This window comes from Mytilus galloprovincialis, chromosome 6 (assembly GCF_965363235.1).
Source record: "Mytilus galloprovincialis chromosome 6, xbMytGall1.hap1.1, whole genome shotgun sequence".
Lineage (NCBI taxonomy): Eukaryota > Metazoa > Mollusca > Bivalvia > Mytilida > Mytilidae > Mytilus > Mytilus galloprovincialis.
In genome coordinates, this window is record NC_134843.1 from 40,006,288 (window position 1) to 40,027,647 (window position 21,360).

Sequence of the window (21,360 nt, forward strand, 5' to 3'; positions counted from 1 at the left end):
GAATGCAAGTGAATGGAAAGGGGTACCCAGTCATGTCCCATAGCTGTAAAACAAAAAACTGATGTAACTTTCATGTTTAATGTATGTCGCAATTACGGAAACAGTTCTTCATACGGCATGTAGACTCTTCTGTAGTCTAAAGATTGCACGAAAGTGTTTTAATCAATTTCGTTCAAACTTTAAATCACTATTAACTATTTCATTAGTATATTAAAATATTCACATGAACTTCAAGCCTTCCAAAATACACGCCTCTCGATTGCGTGAATAGAAAAATAAGATGCAAAAAAAAAAGTCCTCACACGCAAACATTTTATTTTCATAAGAAACATAAAAATACATACAACGTAATAAAATGTTATGTTAATTTTGTGCTCGCCATCTCTACATTCTATTGAAGACAGTTAAGCAGTTCTTTACCATTTTTTTTTTAAATATTGTGCAATAAATAATTTATGTGATTTGTTAAGAGGACAAAATCTTTACAATTCTTGAAATATAATTCAATTTCTCATATGTGTACTTCTTCCCCTTTTTGTTTTCGTCTTATATTTTTATATATCATTATTTTCTTCCTTTCATAGGTGTCAAATAGTTATACTTAACAAAAGAAAATGACGTTGTGTTCGATTTACAGATAAATTAAAGACCAAACATTTTGACTTTTAAATATAAAACATTTAGAAGTAAAAAAAGTAATATGAATACGATAAGCGAATAACAAAGCATAGATATAAGAAGATGTGGTATAAGTGCTAATTAGACAACTCTCCATCCAAGTCACAATTTATAAAAGTAAACCATTATAAATCAAAGTACGATCTTCAACACGCTTGGCTCACACCGAACAGCAAGCAGTTTGTTTACTATGTCCTTTACATGCAACAATTTAATAAAGGCAGGTAAAATTGAATATTTTATCAATCTGATTGGATGTGATCGTCTTTCATATTTAAAAAGACCTATTTAATATATATATATATATATTTAAAACACGCAAATACATTTTCGAACAAAAAAGGAAGACGCAGTACATCATTATTTAAATTATGAAATACACTGTGATCGGGATTCTACTGACTATCTGTTTAGAAGAAAACAAAGGTAAGTTTAATAACATAATAAAATAATTAAAAACTAACACACGTCGACACAAGACTTGTCAGCGGCTCTAAAAAAATGAATTAGGTGGAATGCAGAATCAAACTATTAAGCTATACTTGACTAGTATGTGCTAGAAAAAATAGATATTCGGTACGTAGAAAGTTGGTAAATGATGAATCTGTAACGGATATATAATGATGATAACGGACACAGTATGTCCCTTTCCTTGGAGCCGGGATATAAAAACATTACTACACCTCTAGTGTTGTGTGAATTAATCCTACATTTTAATTCCAGGTTTGATTCAGGGGAGATCGAGGAGGTCGGGCACTCCCGAGAATTAGGAGTTATAGGAAAATGTAAAGTTACAAATTTGACTGTAATTTTACATTATTCACATTTTCGTTCGTGTTTCACTCCTGAAACCTTAACCTCAGTTTCGACCAATTGTTCTTTATTATCAGTTAAATATTTTATTTTTCTTATAAACAATGTGTGACAATTAAATGGAACTGCGCAATTTGGCCTAATATTGAACTCAACCAGGAAGTTGAAAATTTCATTCAATCTATATATCCAGGTATATATATTTTTTATATTCATGTTTAATATCTAATTAACATTTTTACAGGGGTACCGTAAAGGGGTTGAATTCATGCATACAATATGTGAATTAATGTAAGATAAAGCTAAAACGGTTATAATTCTTTGTAAAATGCTTGATTTTAACAACACATATTTATAGTCGAAATGATTCTTTGTAAAATTCAAAACTACAAGAAGCGAGAAGCGACGAGGATCCTCATATCAAGCTCAATAACAATATTACTCCTAGTGTATTGATAACTATTTAAATTGATTACTTCATTTTGTATATATTACAGGCATTTTTTTAATTAAATCATTCATTTTGTAAAATGACTGAATTTTTAGTCAAATTTAAAAATGCCTAACAAGACAGGCATTAAAGAAGATATGAGTCTCGTCTTTTTCACTGCCTCAAGGAAAATCATTGGTCTTAGCAATCTAATGAATTGATGAGACCGTAGTTAAATGGGGTTCAAATCTAAAAAATCGACCAAGATGAGATAAATTAACGGTGCATTGACAGGTATTTGTAATCACATAAGCAACACGACGGATGCCACATGTGGAGCAGGATCTGCTTACCCTTCCGGAGCACCTGAGATCACCCCTAGTTTTTTGTGGGGTTCGTGTTGTTTATTCTTTAGTTTTCTATGTTATGTCATGTGTACTATTGTTTTTCTGTTTGTCTTTTTCATTTGTAGCCATGGCGTTGTCAGTTTGTTTTAGATTTATGAGTTTGACTGTCCCTTTGGTATCTTTCGTCCCGCTTTTGAGGTTTTTTTCTTTAGATACGCCAGTCGTCATGAGCAGACCTTCTTCAGTCCGTTAAAAACTATAAGCTAGAAGCGACGAGGATCCTTTTATCAAGCCCAATAACAAATTTCAGGAACCTATTGTATAGTTCTAGGGAAAACTGTGACTGATATTTAATGAGAATAACGGACATAAGTAAGAACGAACGGAAAGACATTGCCAAAACAGAGTAGACCCTTTCTTTGCAGCCGGGGTATAAAAACATTACTACACATCAAGTATTGTGTAGAATAGATCCTCCATTTTGATTCCAGGTTGTGATGTAGGGGAGGAGAGGGCGGGCGCTCCTGAGAATAATGAGTTAGAGGACAATGTATAGTCACAAATTAGACTATAATTGTACATTATTCACATTTACATTCGTGTTTAGGAAGAGAGATACTGAAAGGCCGGGTGCATCCCCTCCTTAAGCCTGAAGCTCAGTTCAAAATCAATAGTTCTCTGTAAAAATGTGATATTATGGGAAAGAATGCATTTCACCGTAAATTTTATAATAATTTGTCTTATAAACAATTTGTGGCAATTCATCAGAACTGTAGAATTTCACCTCCAAACTCAATCAGGAAGTTGACATTTTTAATCAATTTATATCAAGGTATATAAGTTTTATTACGTTCATGTGTATTGAACTATAGTAGTCAACATTTTTACAGGGGTACTATAAACATGATAAAGGGGTTGAAAACATGCATTCAATGTGTGAATTAATGTTAGTTAAACGATTATATATTCTTAGTTAAATGCTTGATGTTACAAGGAATATGTTAGATGAAATAATTGGTGATATACATATTACAGGCATTTTCTGAATTGAAACATTTCTAAAATTGACTTAAATGTAGCGATCTGATTAATCAAAGGGAAAAATCAAAAGCTCAAGTACAAAAAATAAATGGAAAACAGCGGTCATATTTCTGACTTGGTACAGACATTGTGTAATGCATCATTGTTGTATAATGCCTTTGAATATTCCAGGCAGTTTGTGAATGTATAAACAAAAGTAGTCATTATGTAAATTGCCTGAATCGTGCAAGCATGTTAAAATTATAAAATGACTAAAATTTTAAGGAATTTTATTAGATGCCTTAATTTAGAAAATGAATAAAATGTAAAGGAATTGTATTAAATGCCCTAATTTAGGAAATGCTTGTAGCATAAATATACAGAATGTTTTTTCTCGCTTTAATCTAAATGGCCTCTAAATATTACTTGAATGTCATTGGAATTTGAAATTTCGAAAGGAGCAGGTAGAGACCGTCAGGGCAAGTTTGGCCCAAGAAAATGTAGTGTAAACATAGCTTCGAAGTTGCACAAGATATATATGAAAAATCATAATACTTGAAAATATAAATAAAAGAAATGATTTTAACAGGATGATGTTTTAAAAGAAGTCTTCTAAACATAGTCTTTTTAAGTATAAATCCTTAAGGTCGCTATGGAATACCAAGACTGCGTGTCTTAATATGCCTATGTTCATTATATGATGTGATTTTACATTTACAGCTAATTTCAATGAGTGTGTAGGTAAAGCTAATATCTTTGATTAGCTTGCTTGTTAGCTGAACTGTGAAGTCATTAGTAGGTAAGGTATACTACCCTACTTTCAAAGTAGTCTAGTTATACAGACAGATAGATTGGTTATCTGTCGGACTAGTCTACTCTTAGAGGAGAGTATTTGACTTTATATAATAATGACTTCAATGTTCAGCTAGCAACTAAGTTTTGCAGCAATTTGGGTGCCAGAAAAAAGTTGTTTTTAAACATCAGGCTGGTTTGTATAACAAATATAAATGACCACATTAACAAAAACTGACCGTATTTGCACTCTATTATGAAAATTTGAAAGGCGCTCATCATCAACCAGTAACCGTTGTTAGCTCATGATTGATTTTATAATACAAATGACAGCAGTATTTGAAAACCATGACTACAATTTCAGGACTTTGGTCATTTATTTTTAGAATTGTCACAATGACAATTTGGGAACGCGACTCCTCTTAGTCCTTTTCACACGAAGCTTTAATACGTGTTACACTTGTTTGATACCATTTTTAGTTGGCATTTATAACATCAATTCATTGTGATTCGACTATTTTCACAGTTATTATAGGATTTTAAAATATTTTAGAATTGTGACAATAACACTCGTGAACGCAACTCCTCTGAGACAATTTACAGAAAGTTTTCATTCTTTAAATGTGTGCCATCATGTAAAGGTAACCATATCATATAGTCATTTTAAATAGACGTAATTTAGGATAAGGAAGTTATTGGACTTTAACTAGTTTTATAAGAGTATTTTAATGATGTGAGCTATCATACTAACCATTTGATAGAACGCTCTCATACTTTGTATGATTATTCGCAATTGTATGTAGTTGTACAGATTATATTGTCGTTTCCGTTTGACTTTTTTTTATGGAATTTATTGAACTTTTACCAAAATTTGGGTCATCGTCGCCCAATGACACAGTGTGGCACGAAAGGAGTAGGTTCAGTAAGACCCCTTTTTGGCCCCAAAATATAGCAGTTTCACAAAATTGTTAAACTGTATACTTTTAGTAATTCATTGGAAAGGAGAATGCTTCTGCTACATACATATGGGCTGTTTTTGGCAATACAATGCACATATATCGGGTACTAGCATCATTAAGTCATGGTAAATTATTGGAATCTTCACAATTTTAGCATTATAGTTACATTTTAGACGGTTTCCGTCTTAAATGAAAGTGGCCGCATTCGTGTTCATTTTTAATATTTAAATGTAAGTTGTATTTGATGATAATACATATTTAGCATACATAAAGGTTGAGGATGAACACGGATGCGGCCACTTTCATCTGAAAAGTGACATTTTGGGGCATATTTGATAGATTTTTCATATCTAAGCTAGAATCGGAGCGTTTTCAATGAGTAAATCAGTTAAAATCTTTCACATAAACTTATTGAATCAACTGAAATAGACACTTAAGTGTTTGAAAATTGTCTAAAATATTTTGTCAGATGAACTTGAAATTTGAGGCCAAAATCGGCCCTTACCGGACCTACTCCTTTAATTCCTTATTAGTACATCGCGTGTGACATGATTGTTATCTCGCTACGACTTTGCATTTTCAAATCCTTCTAAATTTTACACCAATAACTAATTCTGAACAATTTATCTACGTATGTAACTGAGCACGAACTTCGAGTTGTTTATGTTTGTTACCATCAATTTTAATAGGTTTATTTTAAACACCCATTATACCAGTTTCATCCCTTCTTGTATTTGCTGTTTTTCCCAGGTTAGATGAGGATTGTCACCTTCACACATTTTTACCCTGTCGCATTCTTTATGCGCCTTTCCAATGTCAAGAGCCTGAGCTGAGTGGTTATCGATAGTTAACGTATGTCATAATTTTGCTTGTTTTGTAAATTGTTTTGTTATAATTTGGAGTTTCTCAACCATTATTGATGACTTCACAAAGGAATCATCATAACAATGATGGTATATTTATCAAAGACCGATAACGACATTATGCTTGGGAAACTTTTCACTTCAAAGATAATATTTCTCATTATCAGTTTGACATTTCTCACTTTTAACATCAAATTCATAAGTCTTAAGTTGACATATTATCTTAGTTTCAACTTGACATATTGAGATTGACATTTTGCGGTTACATGGATTTAGGTTTTTTCTCACTGCAATAGTTATCAAAGGTACCAGGATTATAATTTAATACGCCAGACGCGCGTTTCGTCTACATAAGATTCATCAGTGACGCTCAGATAAAAAAGTTGACATTTCTAAGTTTAATCTTGACGTGTCTCAGCTGGATCCCAAGTAAGAACTGAAAGTGTGTGGTAAGAAATGTTAACTTGGAAGTGACAAATATCATTTTCAAAGTGAATTTAAGAATTTCGTTATATTACTAATGATTCATTTCATGAACGTCAACAATAAGTGGCATTAATTCCTTTTATTTTTTATATAAACTTCACTATTTAATTTAATTAATATCTGATTTTTTTTCAGCACTATACCAATTAACAACATTTCCGGATACTGCAATTGAGGGAAATGACCTTACGCTCATATGCTCTTTTAAAGGCAGATATGTAGAATTCCGAAAAGACGACAAGCGAGTTTGTGTCATAACTGGATCGAACCCAGATAACACTTGCCAAATACTTGGAAGTTACAATTTGAGCTTTATATACACTTGTGATTCATCTTCGTATAGAATAACCATACCAGGAATATATCTGACTGAAAACTTGCATGACACAATATGGAAATGTTTAAGTATAATTAATCCGACTGAAACTTCTAACTTCATATCATTATATATAATAGGTAAGTATATATGTGTAATGCAGTTATAAAATATATAAACCTTTTCTTTTTGTTTTGGAACACTTCTTCTACATTAAAAATTGCCTCACTTGATTATGTTTTATAGTACATTGGCAATTTTCCAGTATAATGAAATTTGCTATAACTTCATTTAAACCATACTCATTGTGATATATTCTATGAAACAAGGTATATTTATTCAATAAATATCACGTTACTGCTCAAGTGAAATCAAGGATAAAAAGAAAAATACTGTTTATGATATGTACTGCTTTCCAGTATGTTCTTGTTTGACCGGGTGCAATTTGGGGTGTTACATCTGTCAACGTATTGCATATGTATTTCCGATCAAACCGGCGCTAGGCAGTCTTCAACTTGCAGTGAAATGAGAGAGTTTTTTGTGTGTTTCATGTTAAAGGCATCATTGTGATTTTGAGGAAAAGAAAAGCAATATAAGCGCCGTTCTTTTGGAGATGGTTAACATGTTATCAACAATATGCATTTCTTTTAACATTTTTGACTACTTTTATTAGGCCTTTCCTCTTTTCGGTAGAGTTTTTTTCCCGCCCATTTTGTTCGTGCGATGTATAGTGGTTACGTCAGACATCGCTTAGATTTTTTTGCATATGATATCGAACAGTAATTGCTGACCCTGATTATCTGAACACTTTTTACTGTTAGAGTAATCTCCCCAAACACTGTTTTTCTTTTGTGTGCATCACCTTCGGAATAAAAAAAGATGACGACAAAATTCTTGTTTTGAAATTCCTCAGAAATATCGAAGCGATCCAGTGAAATCTTGTCGGAGTTATCTCCCTTAACCAAACAAATTTTTTGTAGTATGTTTGTAACTCCCTAACCGTTAACCATATAAACCTAGAGTCGTTTTATTTGAGGTCCTAGGGTCCCATCTTTAAAAAAAGAGGCCAAGGTCAAAGATCAAGGTTATGTTCTTAATTTTGACATTTTATGCTGTTTTTACCTAGAAAAAGTTGAGGGTATCGACAAAAAAATATGATCAAACTGTTAGTCACGACATGATTTAAGTGGAGAGTTTTTGTTGAAATGGTACTCGTCATTTTATTGGGGTTTCATGCCAATAAAATGAAAAAATAAACAAATTAACTAATCATAGCTTCAACCTTTACAGCTACATGTAGCATGATGCGTACATGCACTTTATCTTTGTTAATCATCCAAGGCCTATACTCAACCCCTTCCACCCTTGCTCTCCGTTTGATTTGTAGGAATCTTTTCTTGTTTTACCTTCTCTTTAATGAATAAACTTCTTTCAAAAATACTAATCAATCCCAGTAAAAATCTGCTCCAATTCAAAATTAATTGATAAACGTTTTGTTGAAGTACTATAACACCAGCATTATTTTTGTGTGCACTCAATGAAGAAGACTGGTGGTCGGCGATTGAACAATAGTTTACCAGTAAAATAAATCAAGAAAATATTTTTCCGTTATCAGTATTTATCACGTTCAGTCTGTTTGATGTTCAAATCTGGATTGAGAAATTAAAATCAATGACACAAAAATCTCTCCAAAGCTCATAAATGTATTAGTAAAATCCTACAATCAAATATCTAATTATGCATTAAAAGATAATTCTGTTCGCGCGTAAATATGCGTACAAATATGGCATGATCCAACATCTGACCTGTAATGAAAGAAAATTAAATGCGTAAGCAAAATCTTTATACACATGTCTGGTCTTTCTCTGCAAATTCTTTTTGTGTGTATCAGCTTGGTGAAGTCACAATTACACCATCTAGCTGCAGCGCGTGCTACCTTAAATAAAATAAGGTTTCCTCTTTTTGAAAAGAATGAAAATGTGCATGTATATTAAAAACAAAAGACCCATGCAGGTCAGGTCCGATTTTCTTTCGATACAGAATTGAATACATGTACAATGTACACACAACAAGATCAATAAGTTAATAAGACACAATTTCCGGGAAGCCCTATAAACCATGCTGTAACATCACATCATAGAAAGAATAATAACGTGTTTAGTTTTAAAATCCTTAAGACTCCACATCCCCTCCCCGCAGATTATCAGTTTTGCCTTTTTATGAAACACGGAAAAAAATAATTCCGTTTTGCACTTAGTCTGTGTACTGTGTCGTTCTTTTACAGTATTCAGAGGCAAAGATTTTTGCAACAGGGGTAGGGGATGGTAGAATAAAAATAACGGGTGAAAAACATGAAATAAGTGTAAAATGCAATAACGTAACGGTTCCGCGACCTTGTGCATCTATAATTCATAGGTATATGCGCGTAGCGGGTTATTTTAAAGTGTGCACCAAATTTTTTATGTTATTTCGAATAGACAGATAAAATATTCAGTTATTTCTTATAATTTAATTCTGAACTCCATTTCAAACCGCAATAAACCATGAAAAAGCGTTGATGACGTCTCGGTCATATGACTAAATTATGCCTATGAGCTGACAAACCAAACAACGTCAGCCAATCAGACGACGCGTTACATCCAAAATTAAATTATTCACTTACTCATCAATAAAACAATATTTCACAAACACATCTATTGAGAGTTTATAAGTGACGTCTACTGTACAAATTTGTCGTCTAACCAGATGCATCGTCTTCGGATTTCGTCGAGAAAAATCGTCAGTGATTTTTTCATAGCCTGATCAATGTTTTTGTAAACATACAAAAGTAACAGGGCATTCAAGGGTTCCATTGCTATTGTACAGGGCGAGAAGGTTTTTCAAGGTAAATGTTATAGCTGTGGAACTGTTTTTTTAATCAAGTGAGTGTAATAAAGTATAACCGTCTGTTTTGTAGAATTGTAAAATAGGACTCAAGACGTTCTTGCTCCATTTTTTGTCGCTTAGAAGTCGTCATGCTTGTCATTCTCAGCCTTAGCAATGTGTTACTGTAATTTGAATTTTCAAAATGACTGAGTGACGTTTTTTTTGACAAAAAGGTTAACTCCACGGTAGCAATTCACGTGACTCTGACATAATCAATACTATATTACACGTAAATATGAGCAAACAATATAGTAAGTAAATAAAAAATAAGTTACGAATTGTTGCATAAAAACTACCTGAAATAGCAAAGTTGACTAGACCCAGTCTGATTAATTATTTTACAGTTTATTGAAAAAAAAAAAAAAAAAAAAAAACAATTAAAAGACGGGGGAAGGTGGGTGGGGCGGGGTGTGCGTCAAAATAATATTAAAGAATAAAATATAAAGGACTTTCAATTTATTTATTTTATTTATGACTCTGACATAATCAATACTATATTACACGTAAATATGAGCGAATAATATAGTAAGTAAATAAAAAATAAGTAACGAATTGTTGCATAAAAACTACCTGAAATAGTAAAAAAAAAAAAAATTAACGAAAAAAAAAAATTGTCAAAACTTGCCTTACAATCCCATCGTAAAATACAAAAAAAATTTCAATTCTGATAACCCATTAACTTATTTAGTTTGAAGGTATAACTATTGCAGTTAAGACATTATTTCTGATATAGTAGTAGGGTATCGGAATTCATTTGTGTAATCAACAATTTATTTCATAATATGGAAAGTGCATTAAAGCCTTAGCCACACTATAAGGCCCAATTGATAGGTCTTGACACGATAAAGACTATTTGTTGGATAAGTGTCTCCTCACGTTGAGGGAGGATATATAAATAGATAGACAAACCAGTAACAACGAGTTTTGATATCAGCAGATAAAAATATTAACCCGAAGCTTCAAAGATATATCCTATGATATATTTTTACCAACAAATGAAGTTAAGTACATTATTGTCTTATTTTTAATGTTCTGTCAAATTAACGTTTTGACTATGATTGGCTTCCCATAAATTTCAGGGGTTGAATTCCTACATTTTATAAGTTGATTTACTTTTTTAAGTTAGCATAAAATGAATTTTTATATGCTTTGAAAGCTACTTTTTGTTACAATAATTGCCCCTGACGTTTCTTAGCAGTAATACATCAATGGCTTTCAAATGTTAAGTTCTGAGTGTTCTGATGCTTGCTGGTTAACAAAAAAAAAAAAAAAGCGTTTCGGACGCAAGAATTTTAACTTCACTGATAACACTGCTTGTTGACTGTTTATGCCGAGTGTGTATCATCAACTAAGTTGTCAGTGGCGTGATTGAAACTGTTATCGAACATAATCTAAAATTACCATTGCATCTCTTCTATCAGATACGAGTCACTCATAACTTTTGTAACCATCAAATTTTAGTTCCAATAACAGCAGTAACTATTTCAAGTACACCAGAAGATGGAAATCCAGTGAAGGTTATCAAAGAGAATTCAAAACTGTTTATATGTAGAACTAATGCAGGTCGACCTCCTGCTAGAATACAATGGTATCTTTCAAATGTGAACATCACAGATTATGCAACAAATCAACCTAATATATGTGCAACAGACTGTTCTGGCGGAAAAATGATAACATCGAGTCAACTTACATACACAGGGAACACGATTGACAGCGGGAAAACTGTATACTGCACGGCTTCAAATATAGAAGGATATAGTGTTATGTCTATGAACAAAACAATCGATGTATTGGGTAGGTATACATAACTTGGTAGATTTTCTATTTATTTCACGGTTATTTTATCAATGTTAAAATATTGTCATAGACTAGAAGGGCTACAATATGAATTACTAGTTGATGCCTATATTTGAAATAAACAGTTACATTTTTTTTAAAGAAAATACATGGTTTTGACAGTATATAATTAATACAAAAGAGATTTAATTACCTAATTTTAATCAAAAGCTAATACTCTGTGTTAGTTTGTTAAAAAAACTGTGTGACGGTTTTCTTTAATTTCGGAATTGTCTTAAGTTTCAAACAATCAACACTGACAAAGGCAAACTGGACACTTATTTTTCATTTAAAGATTATTTTCAAAAAGAAAAATATTAAGATTAGTGACTTTAAAAAAGGCAGTCCATATTTATATTTAGAATCAGTGCTCACCTATAAAAGAATTGAAACTGCCAGATATTCAAAAAATCGCATTGATAGATCTGAGCGCTACTTTCAAAATTGTACAGCTAATAAAGTTGAGGATGATCATCATTTTTTAATTGCTCACGTTATAATAATTTGAGAGATGAACTCTTTCAGTATATTTCTAGCACTTGTCAGAACTTTAATAGTTTAGATGATTCTTCCAAATTTGTACGGATGTTACAAGTAACACGAGAAAACTTTACTGTTATGGAAAATGATTGCTGATTTTATTGGTAGTTCTTTTGAATTAAGACGAACAGTTTTTGGTACTGTTATTTGATATCAACGTATTTGTTGCTTAGAACTTTAATTATATTTTCGCTCTGATTCTGACTGAGGCTTATTTCGTTATAATGATATATATTTCATATTGTAATGTTTTATTATTGACTTAATCGTTGAATTAATTCAAGCATTGTACTTGATATATATGCTCTTGATGGGCCCTGGCATTTGCAAAATAAAATATTCTCATTCTTATCATACATTTCATGATATATATATATACATTTATATGCAATTATGTTTTTGTTAAATCCTATTATGCATCACTAGTAAATAAATTATAATCTGAAACCGACTTTGACCTAAAAATCCTCCGAAAAATTGGAACACATTATTCAGTTTTGTTCAGTTTTCATGTCAACTTTCACACTCTGCCACTGCTGTCAATTCAATACAATTCACGTTCAATCGATTAGGTATACGTAGTGCTCAGTAACTTTTCATATAATTCACTATTTTGTTGACGTGTACAGGTAAATAACAACTTTAAAACGAACAGATCTGAATTGACCGCATGCGAATTGTCTGATTAGTTCTTAAGTACCAATTCTAATCGCAGTGGTTAAGACTGAATATTGAGTGAACCATTGAAAATAATTAAATAGTATTTTAAATTCAGTCTTAGTTGAGCTGTTCGTACCAAAATTACCGTTTCAGATAAACATTGATTAACTAGTGCATGATGAGTAAAAGAATCATGAGGGAATTGGAAACTCAGTTTCTTATTCTTAAAATTTAATTTTCTTTATTTTATTGTAGCTAAATTTAGAATTTAAAAAATGTATAAATAAACTAAGGCTGCAACTTCTTCAGAAAAAAAATTGCCTTTTATGAATATGGCTCTTCATGTGATGTCCCTTTCGATTATATAGCTCCCATATTTTCTACGTTTTTATACATCTTTGGCTTTCAAAAACTAATATGCAGTACAGAGCGTTCCTGATATCGGAAAAGCACAACGGACGCATGAAATTTATAGAGTATTATCTTAATTTCTTTAAAAAGATTTTTATCTTACCTCCTATACATTTCTAGGAATGTGATTGGTTAAAAGCGTCCGAGTATATTTGATATTAGGTTAGAATTCGAAGGGAGGCGGGGCTTATTTTATACACGGTTAGTAGTGGAGTTACGTCCCTTTATATTCCATATTAGGTATTAGGGAGGCGGGGCTTATTTCATACACGGTTAGTGGTGGTGTTACGTCCCTTTATAAAAACAAAACGGAACTGAGAAAAATCTTAAAGGTTTCAATAGACGAAGAAATTGATAATTAAGATTGAAATAAATTCATTAAACACATTTAAACCTAACAAGTTGTTATCGTTGGCTATTCTTGTAGGATCAATGGAAGTAGTTTCTTAATGCTAACAGTATTAAAGACTGGCTTGTCCATTTTGATAGATCACAAGTTTAAATTCTACACGATAAGATAGTCGGTAAGATAATTTCGTTACGTAGTGTGCTAGTGACGTAATACGGTATATATGGGGTCAGTAAATTCCATATGAGGATTCGAGCTTCGTTTTCACCCCATATGGAATTTACTGACCCCATATATACCGTATTAGGTCACTAGCACACTATGTAACTAATAGTATTTGATGATTTGATTAAAATTTGAAAAAAGTTCAAGGAAATACTTGATGACTTTAACTGTAGACGCTTAAAATAATGTCAAAATGACGAAAAATATGCCATGCAGTTCTGGTTTGAGATGACTTGGTAGACTATTAGTAATCTAAATTTAAAGGCAAGTTAGCTTAATCATTAGGAGACAATTTCTACATTGCATTCGTTGATAACCGATAAAATGCCTCAGCGGCAAATATAACAACAGTCTATAAAGTATAAACTGACCTCTGTTAATAGAATATAGCATTCCGGTATAATAAACATATAATCCGATTAAGGTGGATCGGGACTATTCGACTGCGCATAATTTCACGCATGAATTACAATGCACACGAAAAGCATGTATTGTAAATGCGATATTATCTTTAGATATATTGATTGATTAGAAATGTTAAATCATTGTAGTTATGTAAATAAAAGAATATTATCGTTATTATGTGTATCTGTGAAAGGCTAAAAATGACATTTCACCCATTTTCGCCATTTTCCCGCCACACTTTGGGTTTTAAGGCAAAATATTTTTCCCCCTTATCGGTGACCTACGTTTTTTATTTGATCATTCTTTGAAGCTATATTTCAGCTATACTACAATTTTGCTATATTACAATTTTGGACCAAGTGTCATAGAACGTTTTTTTTATATTCCGATTTCCCTATCATTTCATTGAAAACTGGTCCCTTTTACATACCTATTTAAATGTAAAATTTTGAGCTTAAATGATCCGTGACCCCGAATTTTTTTTCGACCAATCTAATTTACTTTCTGTAAAGAATAAAATAACAAAAAATACGGCACTTCTGATAGAAACTTCGAATAGGCCCGAGCAACCTTAAGATTCTTTTAGAAAAAGAATATTAAGCAAAGAAGATTTTTGTTTAAAAATTTGATAACGATGGAAATGAAAAATAATAGACAATGTCAATGCATTTTTTATTCGGTAATTACAATTATCCGTCTGAATGTAAGGTATATCAGGCAATTAAGGTTTTCATAGAGAAAGTCACACCTCAAATTCATTTAACCTGTTAAGTGGAATAGAAAACTACCAGACGAACACACATATGAAATTTACTTAATAACAAGTAACAATACAAAACAGAAGTTTAATCAATCAATCAATTACTCAATATGAGTATTAGTGATAAAAACCACTGTAACATACCAAATATGAAATGATTGGAATTGGTTTCCTTTAAAACAAAGAAATTTCTAAATAAAAAAAACCTACTGTTTAAGTACATACTAATATATTGTAAAGCATAAAACTGTTACTATATCGAATCATTTATCACTTTTTGACTCCTGAATGTTTAGTTCCAATCACTGCAGTAACAATTTCAAGTACACTAGAAGATGGAAATCCAGTGAAGGTTATCAAAGAGAGTTCCAAACTGTTTACCTGTAGAACTGATGCCGGTAAACCTCCTGCCACAATACAATGGTATCTTTCAAATGTGAACATCACAAATTTTGCTACAAATCAATCTCATATATGTGTTACTGACTGTTCTGACGGTATAATAATATCATCGAGTCAACTTATATATAAAGGAAACACGAATGACAACGGGAAAACTCTATACTGCACGGCTTCAAATATAGAAGGATATAGTGTAATGTCCATGAACAAAATAATCGATGTATTGGGTAGGTATATATATATATGAAACAGATATATATATTGGTAACTATAGATTCTCTTCGTTCTAAAAAGAATCCTTTTATGTATCACAGGTAAACGAATCATAGTCTAAAAACTGTCATTTTGACCGAAAAATAATCTAAAAAATCTAAACATGATAGATTTTAAGTTTTAGGTCAATTTTCTGACTTGCCACTGCTCAGACAAATAGCTTTTAATCAATTCGGTATACGTAGTGTTCTGTTATTTTTTTACATAATTCACAATGATGTTGATATGTCCAGGTAAATCACAACTTTAAAAAAGACACACTTCAAATACGTTTACCCAGCTAAGTGGTATAGAAATCTTCCAGACAAACACTAATAAACTTAACGTAATCGCAAATAACCTCATACAATTGAAAAGTATAAGCTTAATAATCTGGAATAATCAGTTTCTCAATATGTGTATTAAGTCAGGAAACTGATGTTCAGTTGTTGCCATTTGTTTGGTTCATACATGAATGTGTTACCCGTTTGTTATATAAACTATACCATTCGTTTTTCCATTTGAATGATTTTACACAATCATGTCCTTATTGGGACCTTTATAGCGTTTTGTTAGGCGTGAAGACCGTACTTTAACTTATTAAGGTTCACTTTTACAAATTATTATATTGTCATCAAAACAACAAAAAAATCAAATTTGAAATGATTAGAACTAGTTTCTTTTATATCAATCTAATGAACAAAATGTAAATTGATTTTTTTTTAAGTACAGATAAATATATATCATAATGATATTGTTTTACTAAACGTTATCTCTATTGACCGTTGCACATCTTTGAGCAGATTTGAGTCATTTATCACTTTTTGACTCCTCAACTTTTAGTTCCAATCACTACAGTAACAATTTCAAGTACACTAGAAGATGAAAATCCAGTGAAGGTTATCAAAGATAATTCCAAACTGTTTACATGTAAAACTGATGCTGGTCGACCTCCTGCTACAATACAATGGTATATTTCAAATGTAAACATCACAAGTTTTGCTACAAATCAATATGATGAATGTGGTACAGACTGTTCTGACGGAAAAATGATATCATCCAGTCAACTTACATACATTGGAAACACTGATGACAGCGGGAAAATTATATACTGCACGGCGTTAAATATAGAGGGATATAGAGTAAGGTCCACGAATAAAACACTCGATGTTTTATGTAAGTATATATAAAACAGATGTACTGGTGGACTTTAAAAACGCAACAATAGTTTATTCTTTTTTCACTTTTAAATTACAACTTATCATGATATACTTTTTCTGCATTGATAACTTGCAAGTTTTCTTTCCGTTGAAGCAATGTTTCATAAGTTCCTTCTTTAGTATATTTACATTCCGTAGCTAGTTCGATATATACGTACATTTGCAAAAGTAAAAATAAACAAAATTACATTTCATAATTAGAAAAAAATGAATAATGAATTTGTTGCCTTCGAATGTTTATATCAGAACGAACTTTACCAGATACACTCAGAATCAAAATTTGAAAACCAGGAATGGATACATTTATAGAAACATTCAAAAAAAGATATATGACAAAAAGGACCTAAAAATAGCAAAATCCATCAAAGCCTAGCTAGGCCCAGCTAGGCCAAATAAAGCGGCAACCTTTTTTTCTTTATAATTTCTTAATTTACTAAATTTATCAATGGAAAATGACATCTGCGGAAGTGAAATGTCCGGAATTGAAATGTTTGCATTTGTAAATGTTCTTTTGTTACTTTATCAGTCGTTGTTTAAATGAGAGTTTGTATTATAACTTAATTCACTAATTTTCAAAATGAGGATTTGCAATAAAAAAGGAGTTTTATTTTAGACTCGCCTTCAACACCATCAATAACGCAAACCCCAAGAGGGCCTGTAAATGAAAATACAACGATAATTCTAACATGTGAAATAAAGGGAGGCAATCCACAAGCAAACATTACATGGCATTATAATGGATTAACACCAGTAGATTCAACTGGAACTATAATGAATACTAGTGCATCTGTTTCTCATATACAGTTAATTGCGAAAAAAATGTATAATGAATTTGTCTTCAGCTGCACTGGTTCACATCCTGCATGGACGCAATCCAATTCTTCTAGTTTTATTTTAAACATATTATGTAAGTATACGTATTAGCAAAACAAGTACATGTACTCAAGCTATCTGATACTCAAAACCATCATACCTAATTTCTTGCTGGCAAAACTTTTTTCCTGAGATTCCTGCTGTCTGTTTTTAAGGTTTTATAAATAGAAGTCTTTCAAGTTCATTCATTATTATGAACTCTTAAAATTATGGTTACCATATAACCACGCAGTCCGGGAAACAAAATTCAAAATGAAAAATATAAGAATCAACAAAAAAAAAAGGTTAACACTTTTATTTTTCTTTGCCAAAGAATAATGTTTTGGCGTCTAATTTGTGAAGATTTCGTGTATGTGTTTTCTGTATAACTTTTAGATATATATATGTATTAATATACAACTCGTCTAAACATCAACCCAACAATGTTAGATCTGTAAATTTGCTGTGTTAAGATATATGATAATATTCTGATACCATTTTAGATGCTCCAACAATACCAACAATCAACCAAATGCCGATTGGACCAATTATTGAAGGAAACATGATGATATTGACTTGTGAAATATCTGGAGGAAATCCCTTGGCTACTATTACATGGATTTGTGACGGTTTTACGCATATAACAGCAAGTCCTAGTCCTTTCACCGATAAAGTTATTTCCAGCATTGAACGTAATGTAACTAAAATCAGTGATGGTCAAGAATGCATATGCAGAGGACACCATCCTCTCTGGACTGAAAATAGGGAGGCCAGACAAACCCTTATTGTTTATTGTAAGTAATGTTATTGTAAAATATCTACATTCCGATGTCAATAATGAATAGCAATTCGAATTAATAAGGATTTTAATTGTTCCTTTAATTTCTAATGACTTTTGCCTATTTCGAAGTATAAACGAAAATAGTACTGATTGGACGTAAATTATCAACAATCAATTAATGTCCAATATAGGAATGGAAATTTGGATGTAGATAAAAAAGAACTGAAGAATACATTTTTATTAATTAAACCAAATTTACTTTTATATCAACATATATATCAAAAACTATGGCTTTTCTTTCAGAATTCCATCAATTTGAGAAACAATAATCAACTTCTACAAAAACTAGCAATTCTTAATCATATTTCAGATGGAATCTATTGGATGATTTTGATTGAATTACTGTATTGTTGTCGCAAATTAAGGGAAGATTGCAAATACAGCTTTTAAAAAATATCATTTCATTTGGTTTTGTTCTGTCTCAGCAAACCGTTTAGGCAAATCGTATTTTTTTTAATGTTTTTTTAAATACAGCATGAGAATATACGGTATATACTTGCATGTCGTAAAAATATTACCATAGTTCATCCCGAAGTTGTTACAGATTTTTTTGCAAACATAGTTGCCGTATCAACTATCTGTCGGGGATTGGGCATTTTCCTATTGACGATCAATGGTTCTTTCTGGGCATTCAAGCTTCCACTACCAATGACAACTAACCGCCATGTAGTAAACCAATAGTGTCGAAGCTGGCATTAAACACAAATAAATCAATCAATCAATCAATTATTTACTTTCATATCTTGACCAAAGTGTTTTCACCAGCCCAGTAGTAAACACTTTTTGTGCTGACATTTATTATCATTGATATGGTTATATTTATAAATTAACTGTTTACAAAATTTAGAATTTTTGAAAAACTAAGGCTTTTCTACCTCAGGCATAGATTACCTTAGCTGGATTTGGCAAAACTTTTAGAAATTTTGGTCCTCAATGCTCTTCAACTTCGTACTTTATTTGGCCTTTTTAGTTTTTTTGGATTCGAGCGTCACTGATGAGTCTTTTGTAGACGAAACGCTCGTCGGCGTTTATAAAAAAATTAGTCCTGGTATCTATGATGAGTTTATTTATGACATTTTCTGCTCGTTGTATCTTTAGAATTATTTTTCAGTCTCACCAGACATATCCCCAACAATTACTCAAATACCATCCGGTAATGTGGATGAGGGTACTCAAATTAATCTAACATGCGAAGTACAAGGAGGCAAACCTTTAGCAATAATTGAATGGCAGTGCGCTGGATCCTCACCAATAGCTTTTACGACAAGCCAACCAACAGATAAAACAATTTCCAGTGTAGAATTACCAGTAACTAAGTACCAAAATGGTGAAATGTGTACATGCTATGGTTTTCATCCCGCATGGAACCAGAATAAATCAACAAGTATACGACTTGACGTCAATTGTAAGATTATAAATTTGTATTCACGAATATGTAACAAAAAAAAAAAACACAAACATAATGTACAAAATGATAATATTCAATATGAGGCTTGAAAAAATAGTTGAATATTTTTGCTTCGTGCTATTGTCATATCTAAAAATGATTTATATTTCTGTAAATATACTACTTTTAATAGATAATGTACAAAATACATTATAGAAACATATACATTTTGAAACATGATATAGACGTAAACATGGTCATTTGACACAATTTTGTTGATTCTAGAATTTATTTAAGATCATTTATTACTGTCTCTGTAATTAGAATACAGTATTCCGAAAGGCATACAATACAGATAATTTATTTCTATTTGACTTCACATTTTGTTCTATGATTTGAAGATCCTCCTGAATCTTTTCGATTAATTACACAAACACCAAGTGGACCAATTGTTGAAGATAACAGGGTTATTTTAACATGTGAAATCATTGGAGGCAATCCATTGGCTACTTTATTCTGGCAATGCGATGGGTTCACACCTATTACATCACCTGGAATCCTCCCTACAAATAAAGTTATGTCTAGCATACAGAAGATCGTTACCAAAGAAGATAATGGTAACAATTGTACATGTACAGGACAACATCGGCTCTGGACGCCGAACCATATGATAAGGAAACACACTTTACAAGTTTACTGTAAGTACTGTGTACATTGTACCATAAATAGGACAAAATGTAACATGTTTCCTACATGCAGTATCTATAACCCTTCTGGAGATCACTCCAAGTTTTTGGTGGGGTTCGTTTTGCTTAGGGTTTTGTCTTTTAAGTTGTGTCTTGTGTAGTATTATTTATCTGTGTCTTTTTTTAGCCATAGCGTTGTCAGTTTATTTTCGATCTACGAGTTTGAATACCCCTTTGGTATGTTTTGCCCCTTTATAAAAAATCAGACCTTGCATTGTAAGCCTTGTAAATGGATTAGTGGCAACATGATTTTCAAGTATAGTAAAGAAACACGACAGAATCAAGAATACATAAAATCATCAAACCTATCTTTAATTTGGCTCAAGTTTTTCAGAAAATAAAATTATTTACAAATATACGTAGCTAAATGATGTATAGGTGAAAGAATGAATAAGGGATTTTTTTTTTGCAAAATTATGCACCCAAAAATAACTGTGCATTATATAAACATTCAAATATTTTCAGACTCTTCCACCATTCAAATTGTGAATACAATGCCGATAAGATTGGTGGAAAATAAGACCATGGTTTTGATTTGTGCAGAAGTGGATGGAATTCCAAGGAATGCCTCATTTGTATGGTATAAATCAAACACTATCATTGGGGCAGTGGCGAACTATTCCATTAGAGATGCCAAGTCTAAAGACGCTGGTTATTACACCTGTACAGGATCAAATGGTTTTGGAAGGAAAAGTGAAGCAATAACAGAGGTGTTTGTTTTATGTAAGTATATTTAAAAATGTATTGTCATCCTGTTACTATTGATGCAGCACCATAATAGGAGATTCATGGATTTTCATGAATTGCAAAGGTGCATAGCTATATATAGTAAGCGATACTTCCCA

At 31.7% G+C, this 21,360-nt stretch overlaps 1 protein-coding gene across 1 annotated transcript in view; it reads left to right on the forward strand.

Annotated features, from left to right (window-relative positions):
* The first annotated feature begins 1,013 nt into the window (after positions 1-1,013).
* LOC143079554 (synaptogenesis protein syg-2-like) overlaps positions 1,014-21,360 on the forward strand; it is a 31,108-nt gene continuing 10,761 nt past the window's right edge. Inside the window, exons 1-10 of the mRNA XM_076254962.1 lie at positions 1,014-1,104; positions 6,524-6,844; positions 11,091-11,423; positions 15,112-15,444; positions 16,313-16,645; positions 17,303-17,596; positions 18,045-18,335; positions 19,494-19,787; positions 20,171-20,467; positions 20,981-21,238. Coding sequence (XP_076111077.1) covers positions 1,050-1,104; positions 6,524-6,844; positions 11,091-11,423; positions 15,112-15,444; positions 16,313-16,645; positions 17,303-17,596; positions 18,045-18,335; positions 19,494-19,787; positions 20,171-20,467; positions 20,981-21,238 — 2,809 coding nt within the window. The 5' untranslated portion in view covers positions 1,014-1,049. The remainder of the gene's footprint in view (positions 1,105-6,523; positions 6,845-11,090; positions 11,424-15,111; positions 15,445-16,312; positions 16,646-17,302; positions 17,597-18,044; positions 18,336-19,493; positions 19,788-20,170; positions 20,468-20,980; positions 21,239-21,360) is intronic.